General features: G+C 38.3%; 1 protein-coding gene across 6 annotated transcripts; it reads left to right on the top strand.

Moving 5' to 3' along the window:
- The first annotated feature begins 247 nt into the window (after positions 1–247).
- Positions 248–22,560, top strand: LOC145467067 (uncharacterized). 6 transcript variants are annotated; one of them, XM_081450581.1, is made up of 7 exons: positions 248–494; positions 3,399–3,479; positions 6,897–7,094; positions 12,463–13,992; positions 17,967–18,128; positions 18,989–19,108; positions 19,749–22,560. In XM_081450581.1, exons 3-7 carry the CDS (start codon positions 7,041–7,043, stop codon positions 20,130–20,132), a joined length of 2,250 nt encoding a protein of 749 aa, XP_081306707.1. In that variant the 5' UTR covers positions 248–494; positions 3,399–3,479; positions 6,897–7,040; the 3' UTR covers positions 20,133–22,560. The 6 variants fall into 6 exon arrangements, with proteins under 6 accessions (XP_081306707.1, XP_081306710.1, XP_081306708.1 ...); XM_081450584.1 differs by lacking the exon at positions 248–494 and adding an exon at positions 2,465–2,752; XM_081450582.1 differs by lacking the exon at positions 248–494 and having other exon boundaries at positions 3,286–3,479.
- The last annotated feature ends 53 nt before the right edge of the window (positions 22,561–22,613 follow it).

Genomic DNA, 22,613 nt, shown 5'->3' on the forward strand with positions numbered 1-22,613 from the left:
ATCAATCTTCATTTTTTCTACCGGTCTGCTTGGCATATATAGTCGGCTATAGCTACTGCCTACTCTGCAACTGTGTTCTGTTTTAGCTAAGAAGGAGCTTTGATATTTCCAGGTCATCTCAGTTTGTTTAACATTCTGCGTAACTGAGCTCGTTGCAGAGAGTTATTATTAGGTCCGGTTTTAGAAACTGGACAAAGGTTAATTGGAAAAAAACAAGTAAAATCTCCAGTCTGATTTAAAAGGCAAGAACTTTTGACAATACTAGTTTAATATACAAGATCCTCTGGCACTTAATATGCAATAAAAAATAACAGCTACTGGAGTCCACTGTATTAGCATCCATGCAATAGCGGCCTTGTGGGCAAAAAGCCAGTTCTAACAGGGTTTTGAATTAGTATCAAGCTTGCTACAAACGTGTTCGGTATAGACTGCCTGTGTATCAGTTTACAAAGAGGTCTGACCCGCAAACACAGATGAATTGAGCACCCACGCAGGTAAAAAACGTTCCACATTTATAAAGCATAAGCCGTTGGCCAAAAGAAGAGGTACTATATAGACTACTTAGTGAGCTGTACTCCAGAACAAGAGGTCCATGCAGGTTTGAGCAGGCCCGGAATGGATCCTTGTTCTTGGGCAAGACACTTAACTCTCACAATGCCCCTCTCCATCCAATGGTATAAATGGGTGCTGGTAATCTGTTAGAAAACCTGATAGAATGCTTGACGGTAACCCTGCGATGGACTAGCATCCCATCCATGGAGTGTACCAATGCACCAAGTTGCTTCTTGCTACAGAAACTTTACAGTTGAACCACACTATCTCGTACTCAAACCACATGATTTTCCTTGCATGTAATTTTTCATCGAGGCACTTACTACGGGCTGTTACGAGCGCTAGTACTCTCGAACTATCTTTCTTGTTTGAGAAAGTGGCTTTTAGCTGTAAAGTCGAGGGCACTTCTGATGAGCAACCTTCAGTGCTTTTCAGACCACCAGGAGTTTAGTCACTAAACTAGGAGTGAATTTAGCAAAGCTCTTAGATGAGCTGTTTTTGTTTTGTAGATGAGGGTGGGTACCCCTCACCCCTCATTGATCAATAGCGTGAAACTGTCCAAGAATTAAAAACGCACTAGTCATAATTTGACTTTTACTACGAATAGAACTGATCCAGGCTAATACGAGGTCATTTTGGCGGATCTTTCTAGAAACATACACAAACTAACCTCACACCACAAGGGCCACTACAGAGAAAAGGCATTTTTCATAAGGAAGTCGCGTTAATACTTAAGGAGTTCTTAACTAAACGGAACTTGACCTTAACCAAGCAGCTTACGAGCTTTCTAGAAACACTGACAAGACCCATATAAACGTTGATATCAAGTCTTGGGGTAACGGAACAAACTTTGTCTGAAGCACAAGAAATGTACTTGTTATAAGTCAAGCACTGGAAGGTCCTAGAATGTTTATTTCGGTATATAGCGTTTGATATGAGCAGTGAGTGGGGCAAAGAAAAAAAAACTTCAATTGGGCTACATACTGGACCGCACTGTGTTGTGTTGAGTTCGGTTTGGATCACTGATAAAATTGATTAAAAACAAAGCAATATAAGGAAATTAAAGAAACAACGGAATTAAGAAGTTTAGGGTTTTCGTCCACTGTCTTGATATATCATTCAGACGGTTTTGTTTAGATCACGAAAAATGACACCATGGACGAGATATACAACGGGAGCACATTGAAACTCGACGTACGACCATATCTGTGAATTTTTCACTCGATACTCACTCCATTAGCGACCCTTAAGCTGTAAAAAGCACGAAAGCATAGTATAAACCTTTCTAAAGAATTTGCTGCTCAGAAACGCAAGCAAAACTAAAACAATCGTATAGCAAAATATTAAAAATTTAACCTTTATAAATTTCGAATAGTTAAATACGCGTTAAGTAAAGAAATGCCATCCTAGTGTGAGGTATTTTTGAGAAGACGTAATCGAGCAAGGTACATATTGCACTTTGTTCTGTACCTAAAGGGTTTTTTAAAATAACTTTTGCGGTTCCATGTCTGAAAACGTATGGATAGGCGATACCAACATCTTAATCAGAAAATATACCGGAAAAGGAATTAACCAAACCAACCACTGAAGTGTTTTAAAAGCCTGAGGTCTATTAATATATATTTTGAAGTTAAGGCACTGATTAGATCGCTGCCGTCCACTTCAGTTCTAAGTCACGTTCTTGACTAAGGTACGTGACACTTGGGTCGGATCTCTGATGGTATTGTTTGTACAGATATTGCTTTAGAGTAGATTTTTCAGTAGTTATTTTCGTGAGAACTGAACAAATCTAAACGCTATTAGTTTATAATCCTTGCGTCTGCATCGGGTTTTAGCATCTACGTACTTGAAACTTGAGTTGAAAGAAGAATGATTATATAATTGTCTCGATAATCTGTTCACTATACTCAGTAATCTTGCGTGCATTTCGTGTGGAATATCATGAATAAAACAGTTGTAGATCGATAAAAATCACCTCACAGGAAGTTGGAAGCGTTGACCTGTATGCTCTAACAAACTACCAACAACATCGATCAAACATGCGAATACCACTGCCTTGAGAAACTCCCTTGACAAAACGAAAGAAAATTTCGAGCGAAAACGGAAATGGGTGGTAACCACTCAAGTGGATTAGAATGAACCAACTATTAATCGTCCATTAACTAGGTGGAGTTCCGAAGCATTTTACACGTTCCTTCAGGTAAAACGTTTGCCAGTTTTTGTTTAGACTCCACACGTAGCTTTTGTAAGAGAGTTGTTCAGCATCGTGTCAAGACTGGTGTTCTCGTTTGTAAATTATGCAGGGTTCTTTGCGTGTGATATAGACAGATATCTGCCCGTTGTTGTTAACAATGGGAGAGAGAAAAGAAAGATATCTGCCCAAAAAACCAATTTAATAACCATCAATAGTACACCACAAACAATAGCAGAACTTTACTCGCTTTATTGGAGCTTATGCGTTTAAAAACTTTACGATTCCTTAGTCTAGCTGTGCTCACTACGACTTAGTTTGATGCTCTAGATATACAGCCGAAGGTGACTTTAGTATGAGGTACGTGGAATGAAAAAAGGAAAAACAAACTTATCATGGAAAAGATATCCTTTTTATCATTTTTGTGGTAATGTTTTCAAAGCAAATATGATTGCACTAGTCTATTCTTTGGATTATCCGCTTAAATTCCTAAGCTGCGACTTGGCTGACTTTTTTGGACAAAGGGGTTTTATACAAAAGACACTTGATACTCTCAAACCGTCGCGTAAAAGTTGAGGTCCTCAGCTCACAGGAAATACTTGCAAGCGTATTTAACGTTGCTTAGAGCCGAATATTCATTTTGTTTTCAACACAGGGCACGAAGAAAGACGACATAAGACTAAACAGAAAACAGCCGCAGCTCAATGAACTGTACTGAACAATTGGGAAGATTTTGGTAAGTGAGAATATGGAAGTGAAAGTGTACGTAAGACTGGTAATGAAATTAAACTAAACAGTCCCAAACTGACCCATAAAAACATTCCTGAACTAATTAATCTAATGAATTGTCATCTCACAATGACTAAGAGTTAACGAAGTAGTAATATACGTTATGAATGTTGACCTGCAGACTGTTCTTTTGCTTTTTCTTTCAGTTAGATATCACAGCGTTTCGACTTTCAAATTGCCTTACTAAAAACAAAACATAACAAAAATCAGCTTTATAGAGCCTATATGATAGTTCATACAGCTGACGCAGCGAAATCTTTTTAATACGAACACCAGAGGTCCAGGGTTGAGTGTCTGTATTATGGAGAAGAACATATTGTATGAAGGTAGAGATAATGCTAATTTTGGTTTCTCCACGACAAAATGAGCTATTCGTAACTTAGAAAGATCAGTATTATGGAGGTTTTGAGGTTTAAAGAGGTTAAGATGATAGAATTTCTGGTTTTTCTGAGAGATAATGACGTTTTCGTAAAATAGAAGTGTCCATAACTATGGAGGTACTGTTCGTATCCGGAAATGTTCGACTGGTTCCAGCTTATGTAGCTACATAAAGCGACTGCCAGTACTACAAGAGTTGGTAGAGCATTGCAGGTTACACCATAACATTTTGTCGAGTTGTCTTAAGAATTCACTGCTCCCCTATTATAATCCTGGGATGAGAAGCTTATAAGAGGCTCTGTGATAGTGAAGTGTCTTGCTCAAGAATACAACACAACACAAGTCGAAGAACATGATGACCCACACCTGAACTACATGACTTTCTACCGGGCACCCTCTCAAATGCTTCAAAACGCTGTTTTAAGCCATCTGGAGTGTTTTAAAGCCCTGTATCTTAATTTTAGGCTACACTATATAATTTGTATCTCAGTGTCGGGCCATTCTAGGGGGACGCGAGTCTTCTCGACATTGTTGGGCCTTTTTTGTTCATTTTAAGGCCTTCCGAGCAGATAATGTACCGAACCGTTCCATTGGGTGTCTTGAACGATTCAGACTGTTACAAAGCTACTTAATCTGCTTTTTGCAATCAAGATCAGTTTCCAACAAATGCAGACAGAATAAGCCAAAGTGTTGTTATCTTGAAAGACACTAACCTTGGTGTGAGATACTTGACATTTCAGTCCATGTGTGGAGTGTTTTCTTCTAACAGCTACGAACAATAATGAGCAATATGAAATTAATATGGCAATTTTATTCAGTCGTAGGTTATCAGTTTCTTAGACTTATTTAGTTGCTCTTAATCGATAAAATGTTTGGTTGTTCCCTTTTTTCTAAAAATCAAAGGAACAGAGAACCATTGAAGTTAATCATATAACCTGCAACGCTGCGAAACAATTAACAGAAGCACACACAAAAAAAACTTCTAACGCCAACCCTATAACGCGTACTTCTCGCTGATAACGCGTTTACTGACGGGATTCTAAGTTCTCCCAACTGGCCCTCTTACATTTCTTATAATGCTTGCTGGGAGGGTTGATTTATTTATCAAGACAGTTTTCTCTCTGTGATCGTTTCATTTACTCTCATGACCAGCACGGCTGATTTTGTTTTGGTATCGTGATGAGAAATTAGCTGCTGATCAACTTTTAAGACAGAAGGATGCGGATTAGTGATTACTAAATTTTCAGAAATCGAATAAATATTTCTCAAACACATTGATGCCAAGAAATATTTCAAAACGCAGTACCTTAACAACATGAAAGTAAAGTGTTAAAGATAAAAGCCTTTCCAGTGGGTCACTGGAATATTTGAATAGTATGAACGTAAAGAACAAAATAAATTAAACACAAGAAACATATGTTAGGGAGATCACCTTGGTATTCGCAACTACAATGGAGCCTAAAGGAACTATCTATGTAGGGTGAGCCAGGAGACTGAGAGATGAGGAGAGGAGAGTACTCACTAATATGGTTAAAAATACGAACACTATACTAAACATTCTTTAATAAGTTAGAAAAGTGTAGCATTATTTATATTCAAAATTAGCAGTAAATACGGCTAAACTACCTATTATTTCAGAGTAATTAAAATATACCAAAGACGAAATTTTTCTCCTAGAGCTAAATAACACTTAAGTATATCAGTGAAACATCTTATAACAACCACGCGCGACAATTTGGGTGGTCGGAAAAGAGAGGTTGTCAGTGCGTTATACAGAAAGATTTTCAACCGCGGGGTTGCTCAGTCATGTGATAAAGAAACTGCCATGTCACAAGACGCGAAAGTGGAGTTCACACAGTGGAAACAACCACAAATTGAAGTTATATTTTCACTTTCCCACACAACTGTCACGTTCGAGGGATAGACACTACTGCGCATGTACTTTGGTGACAAAGGGTCTTTGATCGCAAAGTCCCATTCCTTAACCACAATTAAAGCATGAAACCCTAACTAAATTGGGAACAAGGTCGAATTTATAAGATACATTCTACCACGAACTGAAACACTAAAGCGGGACTCATATGTTAAGTAAAGTCGTTTAAGTGAAGATTGGGACCGAAAGAAGATGATTTTGTTGAGACTTGAGACATTGTAAAACTAAAGGTTTTGATGAAACCTTAAAGGCTGCAAGACTTCGCTAAGACGATTGCGTAACTTTTTGAAACGCATGCTAGTTAATTCGCTAATTAATCAATTAATTAGTCAGTCATTAGTAAGGCCTAAGGCTATTGACGATCGAGGTTAACGTTAAAAAATCAGGTAAACGTTTGACCGTTGCTAGCTGACTCATGCTAGAGGTCGGACACGCATGCGCATACTGGACGGCTATGCTTCAAAGCACGTGCAAAATCACGTGACATGAACGATAATGAGGAGTTAAATGACGTATAATTACGTAGTTATCTGTCACTCGGGCTTGAAGGGCTTCAAGATGCCTTAATCGTCAAGAATCGACGCAAAATTGAAATGCCATGGCCATTATTGGAAAGCGAACAAAGTTTAGAAGTATAAGAATCTTGTATTTTCAAATGCGTCTAAGTACTTACACAAGCAATCAGAGTACAAGACTATTTTTAAACTCGAAAAGGAACTAGTCATAACGATGGTATTGTTTCCTAGGAGAAAAGAATAAAAGTTAAAATCCATTTAAACAAAAGAGTGATACACCTATGATGATTAAGAAATTTGTTGGTACTCAGTTAGAGACACTCACTAAAAGAAAAATTACCCTTCTTCTTAAAGAACTACGGTGATTTAAACCGGACGAGGCGCGTAATAAATAGCTAACAGTTAATAAACTTGTTTGTTAAACCTTTCAAGATTTTGTTCAGTAGAGAAATATAGTTCCCTCAAGAAAACTTGAGGAAAATCCCAAAAAATGTGCAAAATGCTCATCAAGTGTGTTTCTTGTGCTAATATCTTGCAGATATCGAGCACGTTTTATCTGAAGGCTACGCCTGAGAAAAAAAATCTCTCAAGTGCTTTCCCTGCCTGGTAAGAAAAAGAAAAAGTCCTTAATTCAAAGAACACTGCCGAAATATCACTGGAGCAACAGAGAGAACGGTAAGGAATGAAGGTGGAAATAACTGACATGGAGGAGGTTTTGGAATCTATATTCCCAACGGTAAGAACTTAAAAAAAGAACGCACTTCACTAAGTACTCTTCGAGTTAAGTTGTAATTGTATCACAAGGCTTTTGTGGAAATACTGGACGATTTCTTAGTAATGGTGTGTTTTTTGGCTATGGAATCTTTGATCGGTGACTATGCAAAAGTAAAAAAACTTTTCGTGCGCGGAAAGTAATTACATAAACGCTCTTACAATTGTCTGCACGCAACCTAAAGGTGAGCGCGGTTAGGCTGAGTACAGCCAAAGATGACGCAACAACCGCCGAACAATTTAACAATTTCAACACTCTAGAATGAACCAATGAACTAGAGAAGCATTCATTTTTACGCTTGGTCGAGTCAGACCCTTAGCAGCGTGTTTTATTTTTGGATACTTAATGACTTGTCAAATAGAAAGAGTTATTGGCTCTAAAAATTACATAGGAAAGTTTGGGCACGCGAGCCCACGATTCTAATGCAAATAGCCGGCTTTTTTAATTACTACATAATGAGTGGCCTTTGCGACCAGCGCTTAGTGTAGACAGCGAACCTAGTCTAGGAACATGCAACTTCTTCCAAGTCCGGAGCCGCGTGATGAGGTAAAGAGAAAACCTTGCTCTCTTCTGACTTGATTTACTGGAGTAGCTAAACAGCATTTAATCTAAGGATATGCCTCCTTCGGTTTATTAATTTATACAAGACTGTGATTTTAGCAAGCTTTCATTGCTACCTTTTACCAATGGATTCTGCAGGTGCACAAGGCCAGTTTTGATACACTTCGGCTTGCAAGCAACTCAAAAATACAATAAGAAACTCAGTGAAACGTACTGAGAATTTGTGGGAAAACTTGATTTGAAGTTCTTGTTCCAACAAGTTTTCGATAGCATTTTGGTTCCACTTTTCTCAACAACAGAATTGACAAAGTTACATCAATACAATTTCAAAAGACTTTGAAGAAAGCCATTAGCAGTGACTAAGGATCATAGAAGTGCTGAGTCAGAAACATTGCCAAAGTCATGCGAATCACTAGTTTGGACTTCTTGTAACTTTAAAATTTATTTACACAAGGCTGAAATTGTAGAATCAACAGATAAACCGCTTTGCAGCGGAAATTTCAATGGGATTAACTTCCCGAAGCACCAATATCAGAGGTACTCGCTAATTAGAGCCAGAAAGTGAACTTTAAATCTTTACTCATACCCAATACTCGGCAGCCACTACAAGAAAACGTCTGCTACCATGATAAGCGAAACTATAACGCTTGAGTTTGTCGAACCGACGCCTAAAATAAGTGTTCCCCAGGGAAAGTTTTCCTGCGTAAACTACACAAAGGAAAGTGAATCAAGTGGGGTCAGCCGAAGGGAAAACTTTGATTTTCGATAAATATTGAAAGTCTAGCAAAATGTGATAAAATAATCAAAAAGTGTATCACATAACTTTGATTTTCTTATAAAAGATAAGATGAACTTTTCAAGAACACACAAATTTAGTTGTAAACTTTAAGTCACGAATGACTAAGGGCAGAAGAGGCTTGCCTGACTTTTAACTGAGTGATCAATATAAGGTTGATCTTAGGTTCACCTTTACGCTCTTTGCTTTTGGGGAGGATTTTAAAAACTTCATTGCCGACAAGTTGCGTAATAGCGTAAACCGGCACATGCCCGCGTTTTTATATTACAGTTCTTCGTCCACACCGAGTCAAGGAACCCCTTTAAAATCTCCCACCAAAAAAAACCTGAGGCCTCCCCTCTGATTAAGGTTTTATCAAGTTTGACCTAAAATCGTGACTATGCAAATTTCGACGAATGGCTGTCAGTTCCCTGCTCTGACGTAAACTACGCTCTTAAAGCACATCCGGGACCAATTACGGTCTGCGACGCCTGACGAAAGTGCAGCAGAGAAGCAAAGAACACTGAAGAGTAAAATCGCGCTGTGTTACAATTGGATAATAAAGTCTCCCACGTTGTGTAAGGCCTGGATGATAACCCTGATAAGAAAGATTGTTTAGATGTTACAGCTGAAGCTGCGGAAAACAGCGAGGGTAGTTTTAGAGACAGACTGTGACTGCGCTCCCTCAGACTGGACTAAGGCGCTTTGTTTGAAGGCAATGTTTCGACAGAGCGCGCACCAAAGCGTAAAGGATGAGCCAATAACAGAAAATTCAAACCATATGCCAAGTCATGGTTTTAGTCTTAAAATATTCAAAATAATTTCAATTTGACGAGAAATCAGTGTTACTATGCAAAAGAATGAACATAACAGCAAGAGAGTTCGACGAGGCTGCTCGAGGAACATAAGCTTATCTAGCACTGTTCAAGAGCGGAAGCTTTTAAGAAGCCGGCTTGATTCAATCGGAACTCTTGCAGTGAATTCATTCCCCAAAGTACTCTCAACACAATACTCCTGAAAAAAAAAAAAAAAAAAAAGAGCTAAACGAATATTCACCAGTTAGGCAGGCTTGTTATGCTCGCGGCGAAGCCTTTATTACAGGCTTTCAAATAACCGGAGAGCAGCACTGGAACATGTGCGATTTTTTTCTCTTCGTTAAAAAGACTTTTTCGATCGATCCTAGCTGTGTCGTGGCGTTGTATGACTCACAGAGTTATTTCTCCACAAAATAGCTCCAGGCTTACTTCAGGCAAGGCTCAGAACAAGTTCCGGCGGATTATTAACAAGAATCCGGAATACAGCCAAACACCACTCGGTTCAATGATTTCATGTTCTCGAAGCAATGATCATGATTTGACTCACTTTTGCTTTTGAGTGGGTTTTCAGAATTGAGCCAATCACGACCGTCGAAAACAGAGAACCTACTTCAGTGTTTATTATTCAAGAAGGCAGTGTTTTGAAAAACAGAACCGAAAATAGAAGGAATTTTAACTCCAAAACTCAAAACAACTGAACTGGACTGTAGATTCTAATAAAAATTTTTAGTCGGAGCAAAACGAAGTCGGACTTCGCCATGTCAGCTAAGGCGGTATGTAACAGTTTACTTACTGGCTTTTCAGTTGGTTAGCTAGCTTCATGTGTAGGTGCATTGTGCAACGTTTTTGCTGTCGAGGAAAACAAATTGATTTAGTTTCGCTGCTACGGCAAGCGCGTGAAAAGAAAAAAAAAATACCCAAAAGGCCCGATCCAAGGCAGTCTAAACAAATTTACGTCTTTCAGCTTTTGTGAGTTTCAACGGCAAATATCACGGCCCTATTGATACACAAAAAATTATCAAAAGAGAGATTATTAAGGTCATAATGTGGCTAGCCAATGCTTTTATCTTTTAAAAGCGAATCTTGTCACGCATATCCGAACCTTACCGCATGCACCGGAAACGTTTTTTTGCGAATTGATACTTCTTGTTAGTTCAAGGTTTCCGTCGTTGGCATGAGATATAAACCATATGCCGGGCAAATACGACCTCGTATCGTCTGGCAGGAAAAATAAGCATCGAACTGTAACATCGTATTTCTCGGAGGGCTTTTAAATCGTTGTAACACGGCGAAAAAACAAAGAGGGAATTTTCTAATACTTTAGGTAAGATTCCTATCACATTAGTCTGATTTTATAAAGTGCTAAGTCAATTAGTTTACGGGGTTTATAAGTGATGTTATCAAACGGGCAACTGTAAGCTGCCACACGGGCTAGTTACAAGTCGACTCGAGAGCCGTACAGTTCTGTACACTTGGCGACTGAAGAGAAGTTCAACACGTTTTAAAAAGGTATAACCTCGACTTGCAGATGCTTGAAATATTTGAGGCTTCCTGTCAGAGCGCAGAGTTTACTTTTCTCATTTTGTTGTAATTTGCCAAGCAGTAAAGTGTAATTGTGTCACGAACTGACTCAAGACCCGTGCAACAATTACACAACAACGGATGACAGCGTACGCAGTTCTCAGCATTTTCTCAAGGACTTCTGAAAGGTATTCCGCTTCTATTTTGATTCCAACCGCTTACTTCCTTTGGATATTCGCATGGTCGGGCCAATAACAAAGCTTAATTTTACATCCTTCGGCAACCATAAAGTAATGCCTAGTTAATTCGAGGCGAAAAGAAAGCCCGGAACTTTAAAATAACCGAAACAAAGCTCGATTTTCGATAGGCTTATCATGACACCCATCTGTTTCCATCTGTTTGTTAAAGAAGGAGAGTTTTAGTGGCGAAGCAAATATGTTTATTTGCGTTCGGCGCGAGCAGCAATCCATGTTTCCCTCGTGCGCGTTTTATAACGATCCGCCTGGCGGATGCAGAATTTTCATTGGAAATAAAACAACTATTAGCGAAGCGGATCTGTTGTAAGGCGGTTTACTTTAATGGCTCGCTATCTGGCTTCGCCGAAAGCAGAGGAGTGGTCATTTCAGAATAGCCACGGGGATGTTGAATAATAAACTTATCTACCGGTCGGTCTGATATATTTTGACATGCTGCATGAAATGATGAATGAAGTAGAGATCGAGAAATGAGGAAAAAGCGTTTGGATATAAAAAGAGAATAGAGGTTATCACATATTTGAGAAATGTTTTACGATAAACTGTTGACAAAGCGAAAGATGGGGTGTTTAGTCTGGTGGTAAAGAAGTTTCTTCTCAACTCAAAGCGGCTTGTGACGTGGAGATGGGTAAAATATTAAACTAATAAACCTCAATTTGGTGCGAAAATTGCGCGTTTATGACAAACAAATACCGGAAATGATACGTAACTCAGCTTTTGTCAGTAACTGTCAAGCTCATGTCAGGTTTAATGAAACCCTTCAAATGCACACCTTAAATGAATCCGACTGAATGGGCCAATAGAAAGATCCTTATCGAACACCTCAGGGCATTTTGATTCTTGGGAAAGTCGTTTTGCCTACGGGTGGAACGATGACGGCCGTTCAAAGGCAAAGCCAATGAAGTTAAAACACTGCGAAAAAAATAGCTTCTCCGCCTCTCGAGGCCTTGCGCTGAAAAGTGATTGGTGAGGCGGTGAAATTTAATAAGTCTTTATTAGTCTCCATGGTGATAAATATGAATAGGTGTCAATCAAGCTGGGTTTCCTGCAGAAAAGCGGAGCGATCATACAAGTCAGGTGGCAGATTTAGTGCTCTAGTTTAGCATTTCTATTGTTATTTCCATTCGTGTGTAAAGATAAGAGAAAGACAGCTTTCCCTTAAGTAATTTACATGCTTTTACAGCGTATTATCAGCCCGGCGCGTTTGAACGGAGCTTTGCGCGGGCTTCACAGCAAAATCATTTGAAGCCAAGGTAACTTAAATGACCAGAATCGCTCAGCTGGGAATTTATTTTTCATTTACCAAGTGCGAGACACCGGCCTGTGGGAGTTTAGGGGCATTTTTCTCTCTTTGCTCATTTCACCAGTTGTTTAATCTTGTTTACTTTGTTATTTGAATGTTATAGGGGAATGTGATGAGAGAAGAGAATGCCGATCTCAACTTGAAGAATTATACAGATACAGTCAGATACCTCGAACAACTGCAAGAAATCAATCTTAAAACCTTCTCCGAGGAACTCGAGGGGAGCGAAGGTGAAATTTCTGAAGACACGGACAACAGGGCTCTGAGGTCCCCTGCGCCTTTCAACGGCATAATGTATGGATCTGGAAGTGGGTTTTACGCGACTCGTACGCAAGGGCCGAAATTTCAGAGTGAAGCCCACGAGATTTCTATGGCGGCAAGAGTCAGAAATTACCGTGGAAGTTACGATTCTTTTAATCAAGCAGAATTAACTGCCGACATCGGGAGTAGAAAACTGATTACGTCGGAGAGAAGTACAGCCATGTTTGATTATCATTACATGCATCACAATACACATGGTGGAATGTCCACATCAAGCGGTGTTAACTTGCCTAACGCGCTCAACACGCAAAATGGATTTGCGGCCGAAAAAGCTGCCGCGCATTATTCCCAAGGTGTTGGAAATGGCTGCCTTTCGCCGACCCTGCAAAATTGCCCGCAATCGGTGAACATTAACCCTCTAGCTGGCTTATCAGAGCTGGCCGAGAAGGCAAACTTTGAGTCTGAACTCGCCCGGAATGGCGTCTCGCTGTCTCGGTTTAGCTCTCAAGGAACTCGCGGCCAAATAAACGGCCCGGCTCGCCAGTACAACTACCCAGAAGCACCACAACGCCGGAGCTGGTCAAGTTCGACCTCTGATGGCGCTAGTAGCCTCTTCAATGGACGACAACAACCGTTTCAAGCTGATAACTTCTCGCCGTCATTCTCGACAGGGAGCTCCGCGCCATCAGAATCCGATCTTGGCAGTCCGTGCCATTCAACACGAGCGCGTCAATTTTTTCCCTACAGCGAGTCCGATTCGGACCTTTCACCTACAGAATCAATCCCCGGGTATGCTTTTGATAGAACAAGAGCATACCAGAACTACAATCCTAGATCTTTCGCCAATTACCGGGTCTGGAGTAACCAAGCTGACTCGATCACTCCCAACGTGACAGTAGTTCCCGACCCGAGAAGCAAGCTTTCGCAGTTATTCAAGCCAGGAAGCCGCACGAAATCCGAGCAGATTCTCAAGGAACATTTGCAAACGTTTGGAAAGTTTTTGTCACCGCCGAGGGACAAAGAAGACGAGAAAGCTTCCCAGGTTGAGAACGAGAAAAGTTGGAACAGCGGAGAAGAATCAATTAAAGAAAAGAAGCCTCCTACGACCTCTTCAAACAGTATAAAGGACTCGGTTCCTAGCGAGGAGAGCTGTGTGTTCCCTTGCAAATGGCTGGGATGTGATGGACTTTATTCGGAACAAGATGACCTGGTTCGGCATATTGAGAAAGTTCACATCGACCAACGAAAGGCTGACGATCTTTACATATGTTACTGGAAGGATTGCAGCAGACAGCGACGTTGTTTTAACGCACGGTACAAGTTGGTGATTCATATGAGAGTACACTCGGGCGAGAAACCCAACAAATGTACGGTGAGTATAGAGCAAACTGATTATGTGAACTCTTGTTTGTTTTGCATTGTTTTAACATTCTATCAAATACATCGCGTCAATTATTTTACACTCAATTTTTTACACTCAATTTGATCTGGAGAAATGTTTCGTCAAACCTCGAGGTTTTCCACTTCCATCGAACATGGCGCATATAGTGTTTTTGTTTTGCGCGAATTTCTAAAAATAAACCCGCAAGTGAATTTCAATTCATTCACCGCGCGGCTTAGCCGAAGTCACGAGCGTTTATATTCAAATGCCATTTTCGGTATAATTTAATCATGTTTTCATAGACCGAGTCTCACGAGTATCTTTTCTTCGGGCCGAGGGCTTTTGTTGCCCCGCTAATACAAAGCTACATGTGAAACGCACAGGAAATACGTTGCACAATTTCGTAACTTGCGGTCAGGAAAAAACCTCTTCTCCGTTTTCAAAGAAGACCGTTCCGTCGTAGCTATAGGTGACATTCTAGTGCGGCATGCATTCGTCCCTTCACGCCAGGGTTTCTGCAGTGATTTGCATAAGACACAATAATCGCATTGTTTGTCTTTCAGTTCGGCCTCTGGGGCTTAAAATTCAATGGCATATTTGTTATACTTGCGGTTCGGGGCACCCGAAAAGAAAAACAAATTTCTTGGATCGACATCGAGTAGACGGTGTAGATCACGAAAAGGTTTAATCCATTTTAAATCCTGTCTAGCGGGTCATGAGTGTTCAAGACGGTAATCCAAGCCTCACAAGAGATTATATCTTTGGTTTGTGAAACGTTGCCACGCATAATTTCGCGCAAAAATGTGGCATGTACGCGACCGCTGTAGATGCACCATGTGGTTGAGACTCGGGGGGTCAAAATACAATTGTTTTCGCAACCAATTATTCTTACACTAATGTACCTTGCTTGTTCGAAAAGTGTCCGATTTCTGCGCGAGAAAAGAAATTAAGAGAACAAAAAAAAAAAAGTAACTTAACACCTTCGCGATTTTGTATTTTCTTTATTGTTTGATTAGCTTCTCGTGTGTAAAAGAACAGAGAGGCCTCTTTGACACATTTGTTGGCTAACTTAGAGGGGAGGAGTTCGGAACAGTACAAAGACTGTACAAAGACATGCGGCTTTGAAAAGTTGTAAGATAACCTTTTCGAACCCAAGTGTTGTTTCTCCTTTCAAATCAGGGTGTTGCTTTAATTGAATTTAACGTAAAGTAAAATAGATCTAGCTTGAACTCAGTTGCTGAGCAATACGGGTGAGTTTTAGGAGCGCCATAGCTCTACCTAGTGTTTCTCAGTAGTAATTGACCTTGGTAAACAAGTTCCCTGCTGTTAGCGTGATTCGCTCAGTCACGGAACACTTTGCCAGGATTTTTTTACATTCGTGTATTGCTTCACCAGCTGGCTTTGAGTATCGAGTGTTATATTGTTCATACAACCTTTTTATTTTCGATTTATCAACACTTCAAAAAAATTCGCTTATAATTTGTTGAAGTGCGATTTTTCCTGTACACGTACGTGTGCGTCTTAAGTAAACACGGCAAATTTAATAGCCGTCTTTTTTTATTAAAATTTTCACGGGTATTTTTAATATTTTCTCAGTGTACGACTTTTTCTAGTGATGTCTGCGTTTGAGACAAAAAATATGATTGATATGTTTCTTTTGTGTGTTAAATTCTTGCACCTGCTGCCACAAAAATAGAAAAAAAAATTTGCTAGATTGTCTTAAGTTTGTTGTGTTAAAGGCAATTTTGTTTCAAATTGCATATTTAATTCAAGCCATTCACCGTCGGTTTAGTCACGGAACTTCAACAAACCATAAACTTTGCTGTGTTTTCTTACAATTCTTTCAAAAGCCGCAGAAGGCAATTTAACTTACATGGATTTTAATTGCTTTTTACTCAATTCTTTGTGGTTTTTCCAGCATTTATTAAGCTTCTTCCCTAAATCAATCAAAGTTAAATGAAATTGGACGTCTTCAATTGTTTCCCTAAATACAAATTAATTTTGGGGGACATTATAGTTTAAACATTTACTTCGGACAACCAGCAGTCTGTTTGATTTCAAATTGACGCACAGCTACCTAAACAAACTATTCATCTATTGTTTTCAGAAACCATTTGATGAAAAACTCAGTGGCGAATTTGATTGCAGCAATTACCAAATAGTACTTCTTTGCCCAATTTTTCCTGACAATGAATTTCCCATCGGTATAAGGCCAAAAGTCCTCTAGAACATCAACAAATGTCTATTTTATGACAAAAAATTGTCTGATACATCATATGACATCCATAAATAAATAACATGCGATGGTTGTCCATCTGAAAATTGAAAAAAAAAAAACTACATACAGTTAGAAATAATTTCCTTGATCAAATCTAACTGAAAAGCAAGAAAAAAATTAAATCCTCTTCAATGGATTTTATCTCTCGTTATTAAAAACCTCCAGCTGGTAAAGAACCGATTTTTTCTATTCTACTTGTGCTAGTTATATTACGCAAAGGACAGGTGTGTGATGTTGTGATCAAGTTACTGCTTATCCAAGAATTTTACACCATATGTTTGAACTGTGAAGTTTAGAGTCAATACTCTTAACATTGTTGAAATTACATTTTACTAAGCAAGGATTAAGTTAAAGCTCTAGCTGGTCCATAAAAAGTTTATTTCCTCTTTAAATTGTTTTGTTATTTGAAAATAGGTAGAAAAAGGCAAAGGTGAACAATCTTTGATAGAAGCAATATTGTGACAAGAAAATTATTTCTAACAAAACTAAACATTTTAGGTTAACCAACCTCTCTTTGTATAAATTAGATCCACTACAATGCCATTGAGTAAAGGTGTTTTTAAGAACTTTAAAATTGATGAAATAATCCTTAAACAAATGCACAGAAGTGGTATTAAAACACAAATGTACTTAAAGCAGCCCCACATAAAGAATTACAAACACAGAAGATATGCCTGGCAATGCTTGTGTTGTAAAAGTTCAATCTCGTGGTCTCTCAAACATGTCCCATTGCAAGGAAAAAAGTTCTCGTGTATTCAGGCTATGCTAGCAAGTCAAGCTCGAGAAGCTTTGAAACTTTGAACAAGATCAGATCAGATTGCAAAGATGATTTCTGTAAGGTTAACAAAAACTCAGAATTAAATATGTAAAACACTAAAAATACAAGTTACAAAGAGTCATTACATGATGTAGCTTAGTTCAGAGTGGAAATGCACATCAAGAATAGAGGAACAGCCCCCAAAAGATATTGTCAGTCGTCTGTCAGCAGACTTGAGCTGTTTGTCTGCCGTCTTTTGGGTGACTGTTGCGGTTAACAGTTGGTCGACAGTTATTTTTTTGTCAGTTAATTCAAAGCTATATTTATACTGACTTAGTAAACTTCACCTTATACTTTGAAAGACAAAAAAAAAGCACCGAGATTTGGGGAAAGGATGTTGACAACAAAAGGCTCGCAAATAAATGCAGAGTCTTCAAACACCCAGCCCTATTAATTTATCCAACTTTCGTTGGAATAACCTCTGCTAAAGCAGAATGTGGAAGAATACCCAAAATATACTGTCCAATGTAGCTACATGTAGCAACTAATAAGCGTTATGAATGAATGGTAAACTTCTTATATGTTTATGTCGATCCTTGTTTTGTTAAAAAAGAGGTATAATATAATGTTACATTAAATCTGTTGTATTGTGCTGATGTGGTGAAAAAAACCTCTTCTTCTACAATATTTCTTGTTGATATTTTAGCATCAAGTGGGGCATATTAGAAGAGATTTGACTTTCAAAACAGCTGAACATTCCTTTTTGTCTCCTATTTTTAAGTTGTAATATTGTCAGAAAAAGCAAATGTGATCCAGTCTTGTGGTGAATGAGTAGCATTAGTACTCAGGCACCTGGGCTTTCCTAGCTTAGGCTGAGCTTATACAAAAAGTATATCAAATGACCTTGAGATGATCTTCTTTGTCTTGCAGTTTCCAGGATGTAATAAAGCATTTTCAAGACTAGAAAATCTGAAAATACACATGCGGTCACACACTGGGGAAAAGCCATACTTGTGTCAACATCTTGGTTGTCCAAAATCATTTTCCAACTCATCAGACAGAGCCAAGCATCAAAGAACACATCAAGATACGGTATGTCTAATGGAAAAAATTTCTTCCTAATGTTTTAGTATATCCGGTGTACAAGTTATCAGAGTAAAAATATGTCACAGAGACAGAATTGCCTACCAAGGCAGGGAACATGAGGGAAAAAAGAGACAGAGTAGAAAAATAACAAAGCCATAATTTTACCCAACCAGTAATATGCATGATGGATTGTTTTCAGTCGTAAGATAATTCATCCTTTGAAATGTCATAAAAAATTTCAGATGTTAATTTACACTTCTAGAAAATTCTACTCTTACAGTGCAACTTGCCCTAATAATGCTGTGAAAAATCTATATCTCCCCAATCTCCTTTCACAATGACATGGCTGTAAAATCAGTGATTTGTTTTTTCAGGGTAGGGGGTATGAATTTTTGATGGACTCTTGGGGGTCCCTGGGAATTAATTTACACCTTCTTGGCACTTTTCTTTTTTTTTCCTCGAGTTTCTTCTGTGATGACTTGTGAAAGTTTCTTCAATGATGCATTGTTTCAGAGGAATTCAAGGTTTGCACCAGTGAAAAACCAAAAAACAGTCAACAAGATTAGCTGGGCTGACCTATGATTTTAGAAACACAAATCATTGTTTTAGTTGAATCTATTTTTTTTTTCATTCCTCTAAATTATCTTTTATTCAACTTTTGCAAACAGAAATGAACAGAAGAACTGCCATCACTAGTTTGCTACATTAAAATACATGTAACCTTTGCCCTTTCAATAGAAGAGTTTGAATAATCTATGGGAACTTGTAATAGCATTTAGGACTCTGTCAAATTTTGAATTTCTGTTCTCATGCTTGTTACAATGTGAAAGGAAAACAGCAATCTTATTAGTTTGTTCTGTTTGTAGAAACCATATGCTTGTCAAGTCCCTGGCTGCCCCAAGAGGTACACAGACCCTAGTTCACTGAGGAAACACTTCAAACAACATGCAAATGGCAAGATGCCTCAACAGAACTCAAGTGGAAAGGTGAGAATCACAAGAAGAAATCTGATGACTGAGGCCTCGTCTGCACTATGCTGGAGAGATCGTAAAACAGCATTTTCACCCTGAAAATGCATCAAATGTTGTCCCTCCTCAATACACGAAAGAAAATTTGAAAACACAACAATCATTGGTCAATTTGGATTTATGTTTGAGGAAAACTCACACAGGGAAATCATATGGTTATCATGATGTCATTGCTTTTAAAAAGCTCTATTTTCAAAATGTTCTTCTGCAAAGTCGGTGTTTTTTAAATTCCTCCAGTTTGAAAAGCATTTTCGAAAAGCTGTTTTTTGACAGATTAAAGTGGGTGGTAGGCCTAGCCATAACTAAAGCTGCATTTTCAAATTTCTTGGGTGTAGTGTCATGGACATGGCCTGAGAAAAGATACTACGTGCTTATAATATAGTCCATTATATCTTAGAAGATATATTTTGGAGTTTGTTGTTTCCTGTTTATCTCTCACATGTGAGTTAATATTGACAGTTATAGCATTTGAGGTGTGACTTATAGTTTTAGTCTCTATTTTAGTTTGTGTTGTTTTGCAAGAAAACTGAAGGAGGACTGAATTCCTTAGGAATGTTTTGTCTTGGGACAGTTTGTAATGTTTATTTTATCTATTTAGTCTAAACAGAAGCCCAGAGGAAACCGATCATCAAAAAGGGACCTACTCTGTGCTGGAGTGACAAGACCTTTGTCCGATTTCAGCTTTGTAGATGAGTATCAAGCAAGAAAACGTCAAAAAACACTGGATACCTTACGCCAGACAACAGAGAAAAAAATTGCTCTCGAAAATGGTTTCACGCAAGCTCTTGATGTTCAGAGGGCATGGTATGGCACAGATAGTCTATATGGCTACAACCCACCACCATTACAGCCTGTTGCAAGGGCTAGTACACCCACACCAGAAGAGGAAGCAGGATCCTTTTGTTATACTCAAATGTTAAGCAGTATGGACATACCCACATTCGAAGACACACTAAAGCCATTGTCAAGTGCATATTCATAGCTAATGTGGTCTGAAGAGAGACAATGAACTTTAAATAATATACAGCTTCATTTTGAGGAAAATTTCCCAGGATTACAGATCAACACAACATTAAGAAAACAGTGCTTCCTTTTTGTGGAGAATTTTCCCTGCTCAGTGCTGTCAGATTACTACTCTGTAGAAATGTGGTGTATTTCTGCTGAAGCGTAACTGCACATAAGTACTACTAAAATCACAAAAATGCACTTTTTGTAAGATCAAAACTAGTACGTTATGTACAAGTTGGACAAAGTAGTAGGACAAAAGTTATTTACCATCTTGAAGGGGATCAAAGGGAGTTTTAAAATTATGTGGTTATTGAATGAAAGACAGGTTCATAGATTTTCAAATTGTTTATACAGTGTAACAGTAAACTTGAGAAAGCATTTTGACAGTTAGGTGAAGTCATTGCTAATTTCCAGCTTAACTACATTCAAGTTTACAGAGCCAAATTCAATTTATTTTTCGCAATGTTGCTGCTGCTGCTGCTGCTAACAAGATTCAAGTAAAGTTAAAATTAAATTAAAGGCATGATGTGATGAAGAGTTCTATTTTGATAAATAAGAATCTGAGTGGTACAGATTCTTTGAGAACTTACCACAAATATGTTCAAGGGGGTACGGGATATAAAATTAATGATAACTCTATTGGGTAAATGCCAAATTAGATTATTGTTTAAAAGTTTAGGTATCTTGTACAATTACTAGTAGTCTTGCGGCATTGTGAAGTGAAGAAAATTATAGTAATTTATTGTATTATACATTTGAACTAGTTTCAATATCAAAGGACTTTTCGAGAGTGAGTTACTTCCATACCCACCAGTGCTATCACACATTTATAAACATTTCAGTTCAATCCGTACATGGTTTGCTGTTGTAAGTGCAGTTTAGTTAGCTTGCATGATCAAAATGTTTAACAAACAAGGACAGACTAAACCTCTATAGATTGTCAGTGTCTGAACTTAAAAACTGTTAGGTGTAGCAGCCACATCATTTGTAAAATTACCGGTAACGTAACTTCACTCTTTAAAGGAGCTATGTCACGGTTTGTGCAACTTGAAAAGTTCAGGCTCAATATTTCAAGTTTGCCATTTTAATCTGTGTTAATCTTCGCCAACCTTAACCATCCTTTTTCCTTTATGGCTTATTATCTCTTTTATGAGAACAACTTTTTTCAGGTTTCCTTCATTTTGCAGGTGATTTTGAACATCACCAAAACAACTCAAAAATACCATGACCGAGCTCCATTAATAAATCGAAGCATCAGAAACAGTTTTGAATTTGTATGTAGTGACTCATGCATTGTGTTAACCATAATCATTGATAATTTTGTGGGTTAGTAATATTTTAGATGCAAAATTTTGACCAGCCCTCTTTAGGGCGAAGATGTTGTTAGACAAACAGGTGTATGAGAACAATATTTATGCCTAAATGTTCACATTAGGCATTAATATTGGTTCCTTTTGTATCGGGAAATGTAGAATTCATATGCTGTTCCCGAATGTACATATCACATAAAATACACAAGTGTTACAATAATCTCAATCTTGTTATTTCAAACTCTTCTTTCCATATAGTGTTAATAATAGATCATATTTTGCCATGGTTTTGTAACATTTCACGTCATGCACCTCTTTTTCTTTCATAGTGTCATAGAAAATTTACAGTATTTGTTTTGCTTAAGAGTTTTGTTATGCTTACGGGATTCATGTGAAAGAACATGCGCATTGTTGATAGCATGGTTTATCTTTTTTAATTAATAAAACAATTATTACTGGCAATAACGTTAGGTGTCATAAAATCCATGTTTTAAAAATTATTTCAATTAGGTAGCTGAGTTGGGTGCTGTACCCCTCAGAGAGCAACAAGAGTGGACTATGACAATTTCCTCTATTGGAGGTGCGGTCACCTCATGGTTAGTGCAATTGACTCTGGATCAAGTGGTCTGGGTTCGAGCCCTGGCTGGGGACATTGTGTTGTATTCTTGAACAAGACACTTAACTCTCACATTGCCTCTCTCCACCCAGGTTTATAAATGGGTACCGGCGAATATAAGGCTGGGGGTAACCCTGCAATGGACTAGCATCTACAGAAACTGGGATAAACTCTGGCCTGATGGGCCTCTTAGCTTGTATGCAGACTTAACCTTTATATCAAGTTCCTCTAGAGGGCTAATTTTTGAAAACTTCTAACATTACCACTGGCTTTTCACAACAAAACACCTCCAGAACTCCACCAGGTGCCAGGTATTTTTGAAAGCATTGCATAATTATGTTAACTTGGTGGACAAAATATTATTTTAGAAAAGTCTCTGTAAATTTTGTATCCAATTGTCATACAAATCAAAAGGTGTGCTGATCGTTCCATGAACTTAGAGGGGCTGAAAACATTCTTTACGAATACTAACGAATGTTGTCTCTCATACTTCATGTTCAACTATATCTAAATTTTTGTTTTCTATGTT

Source organism: Orbicella franksi, chromosome 14 (genome assembly GCF_964199315.1).
Source record: "Orbicella franksi chromosome 14, jaOrbFran1.1, whole genome shotgun sequence".
Lineage (NCBI taxonomy): Eukaryota > Metazoa > Cnidaria > Anthozoa > Scleractinia > Merulinidae > Orbicella > Orbicella franksi.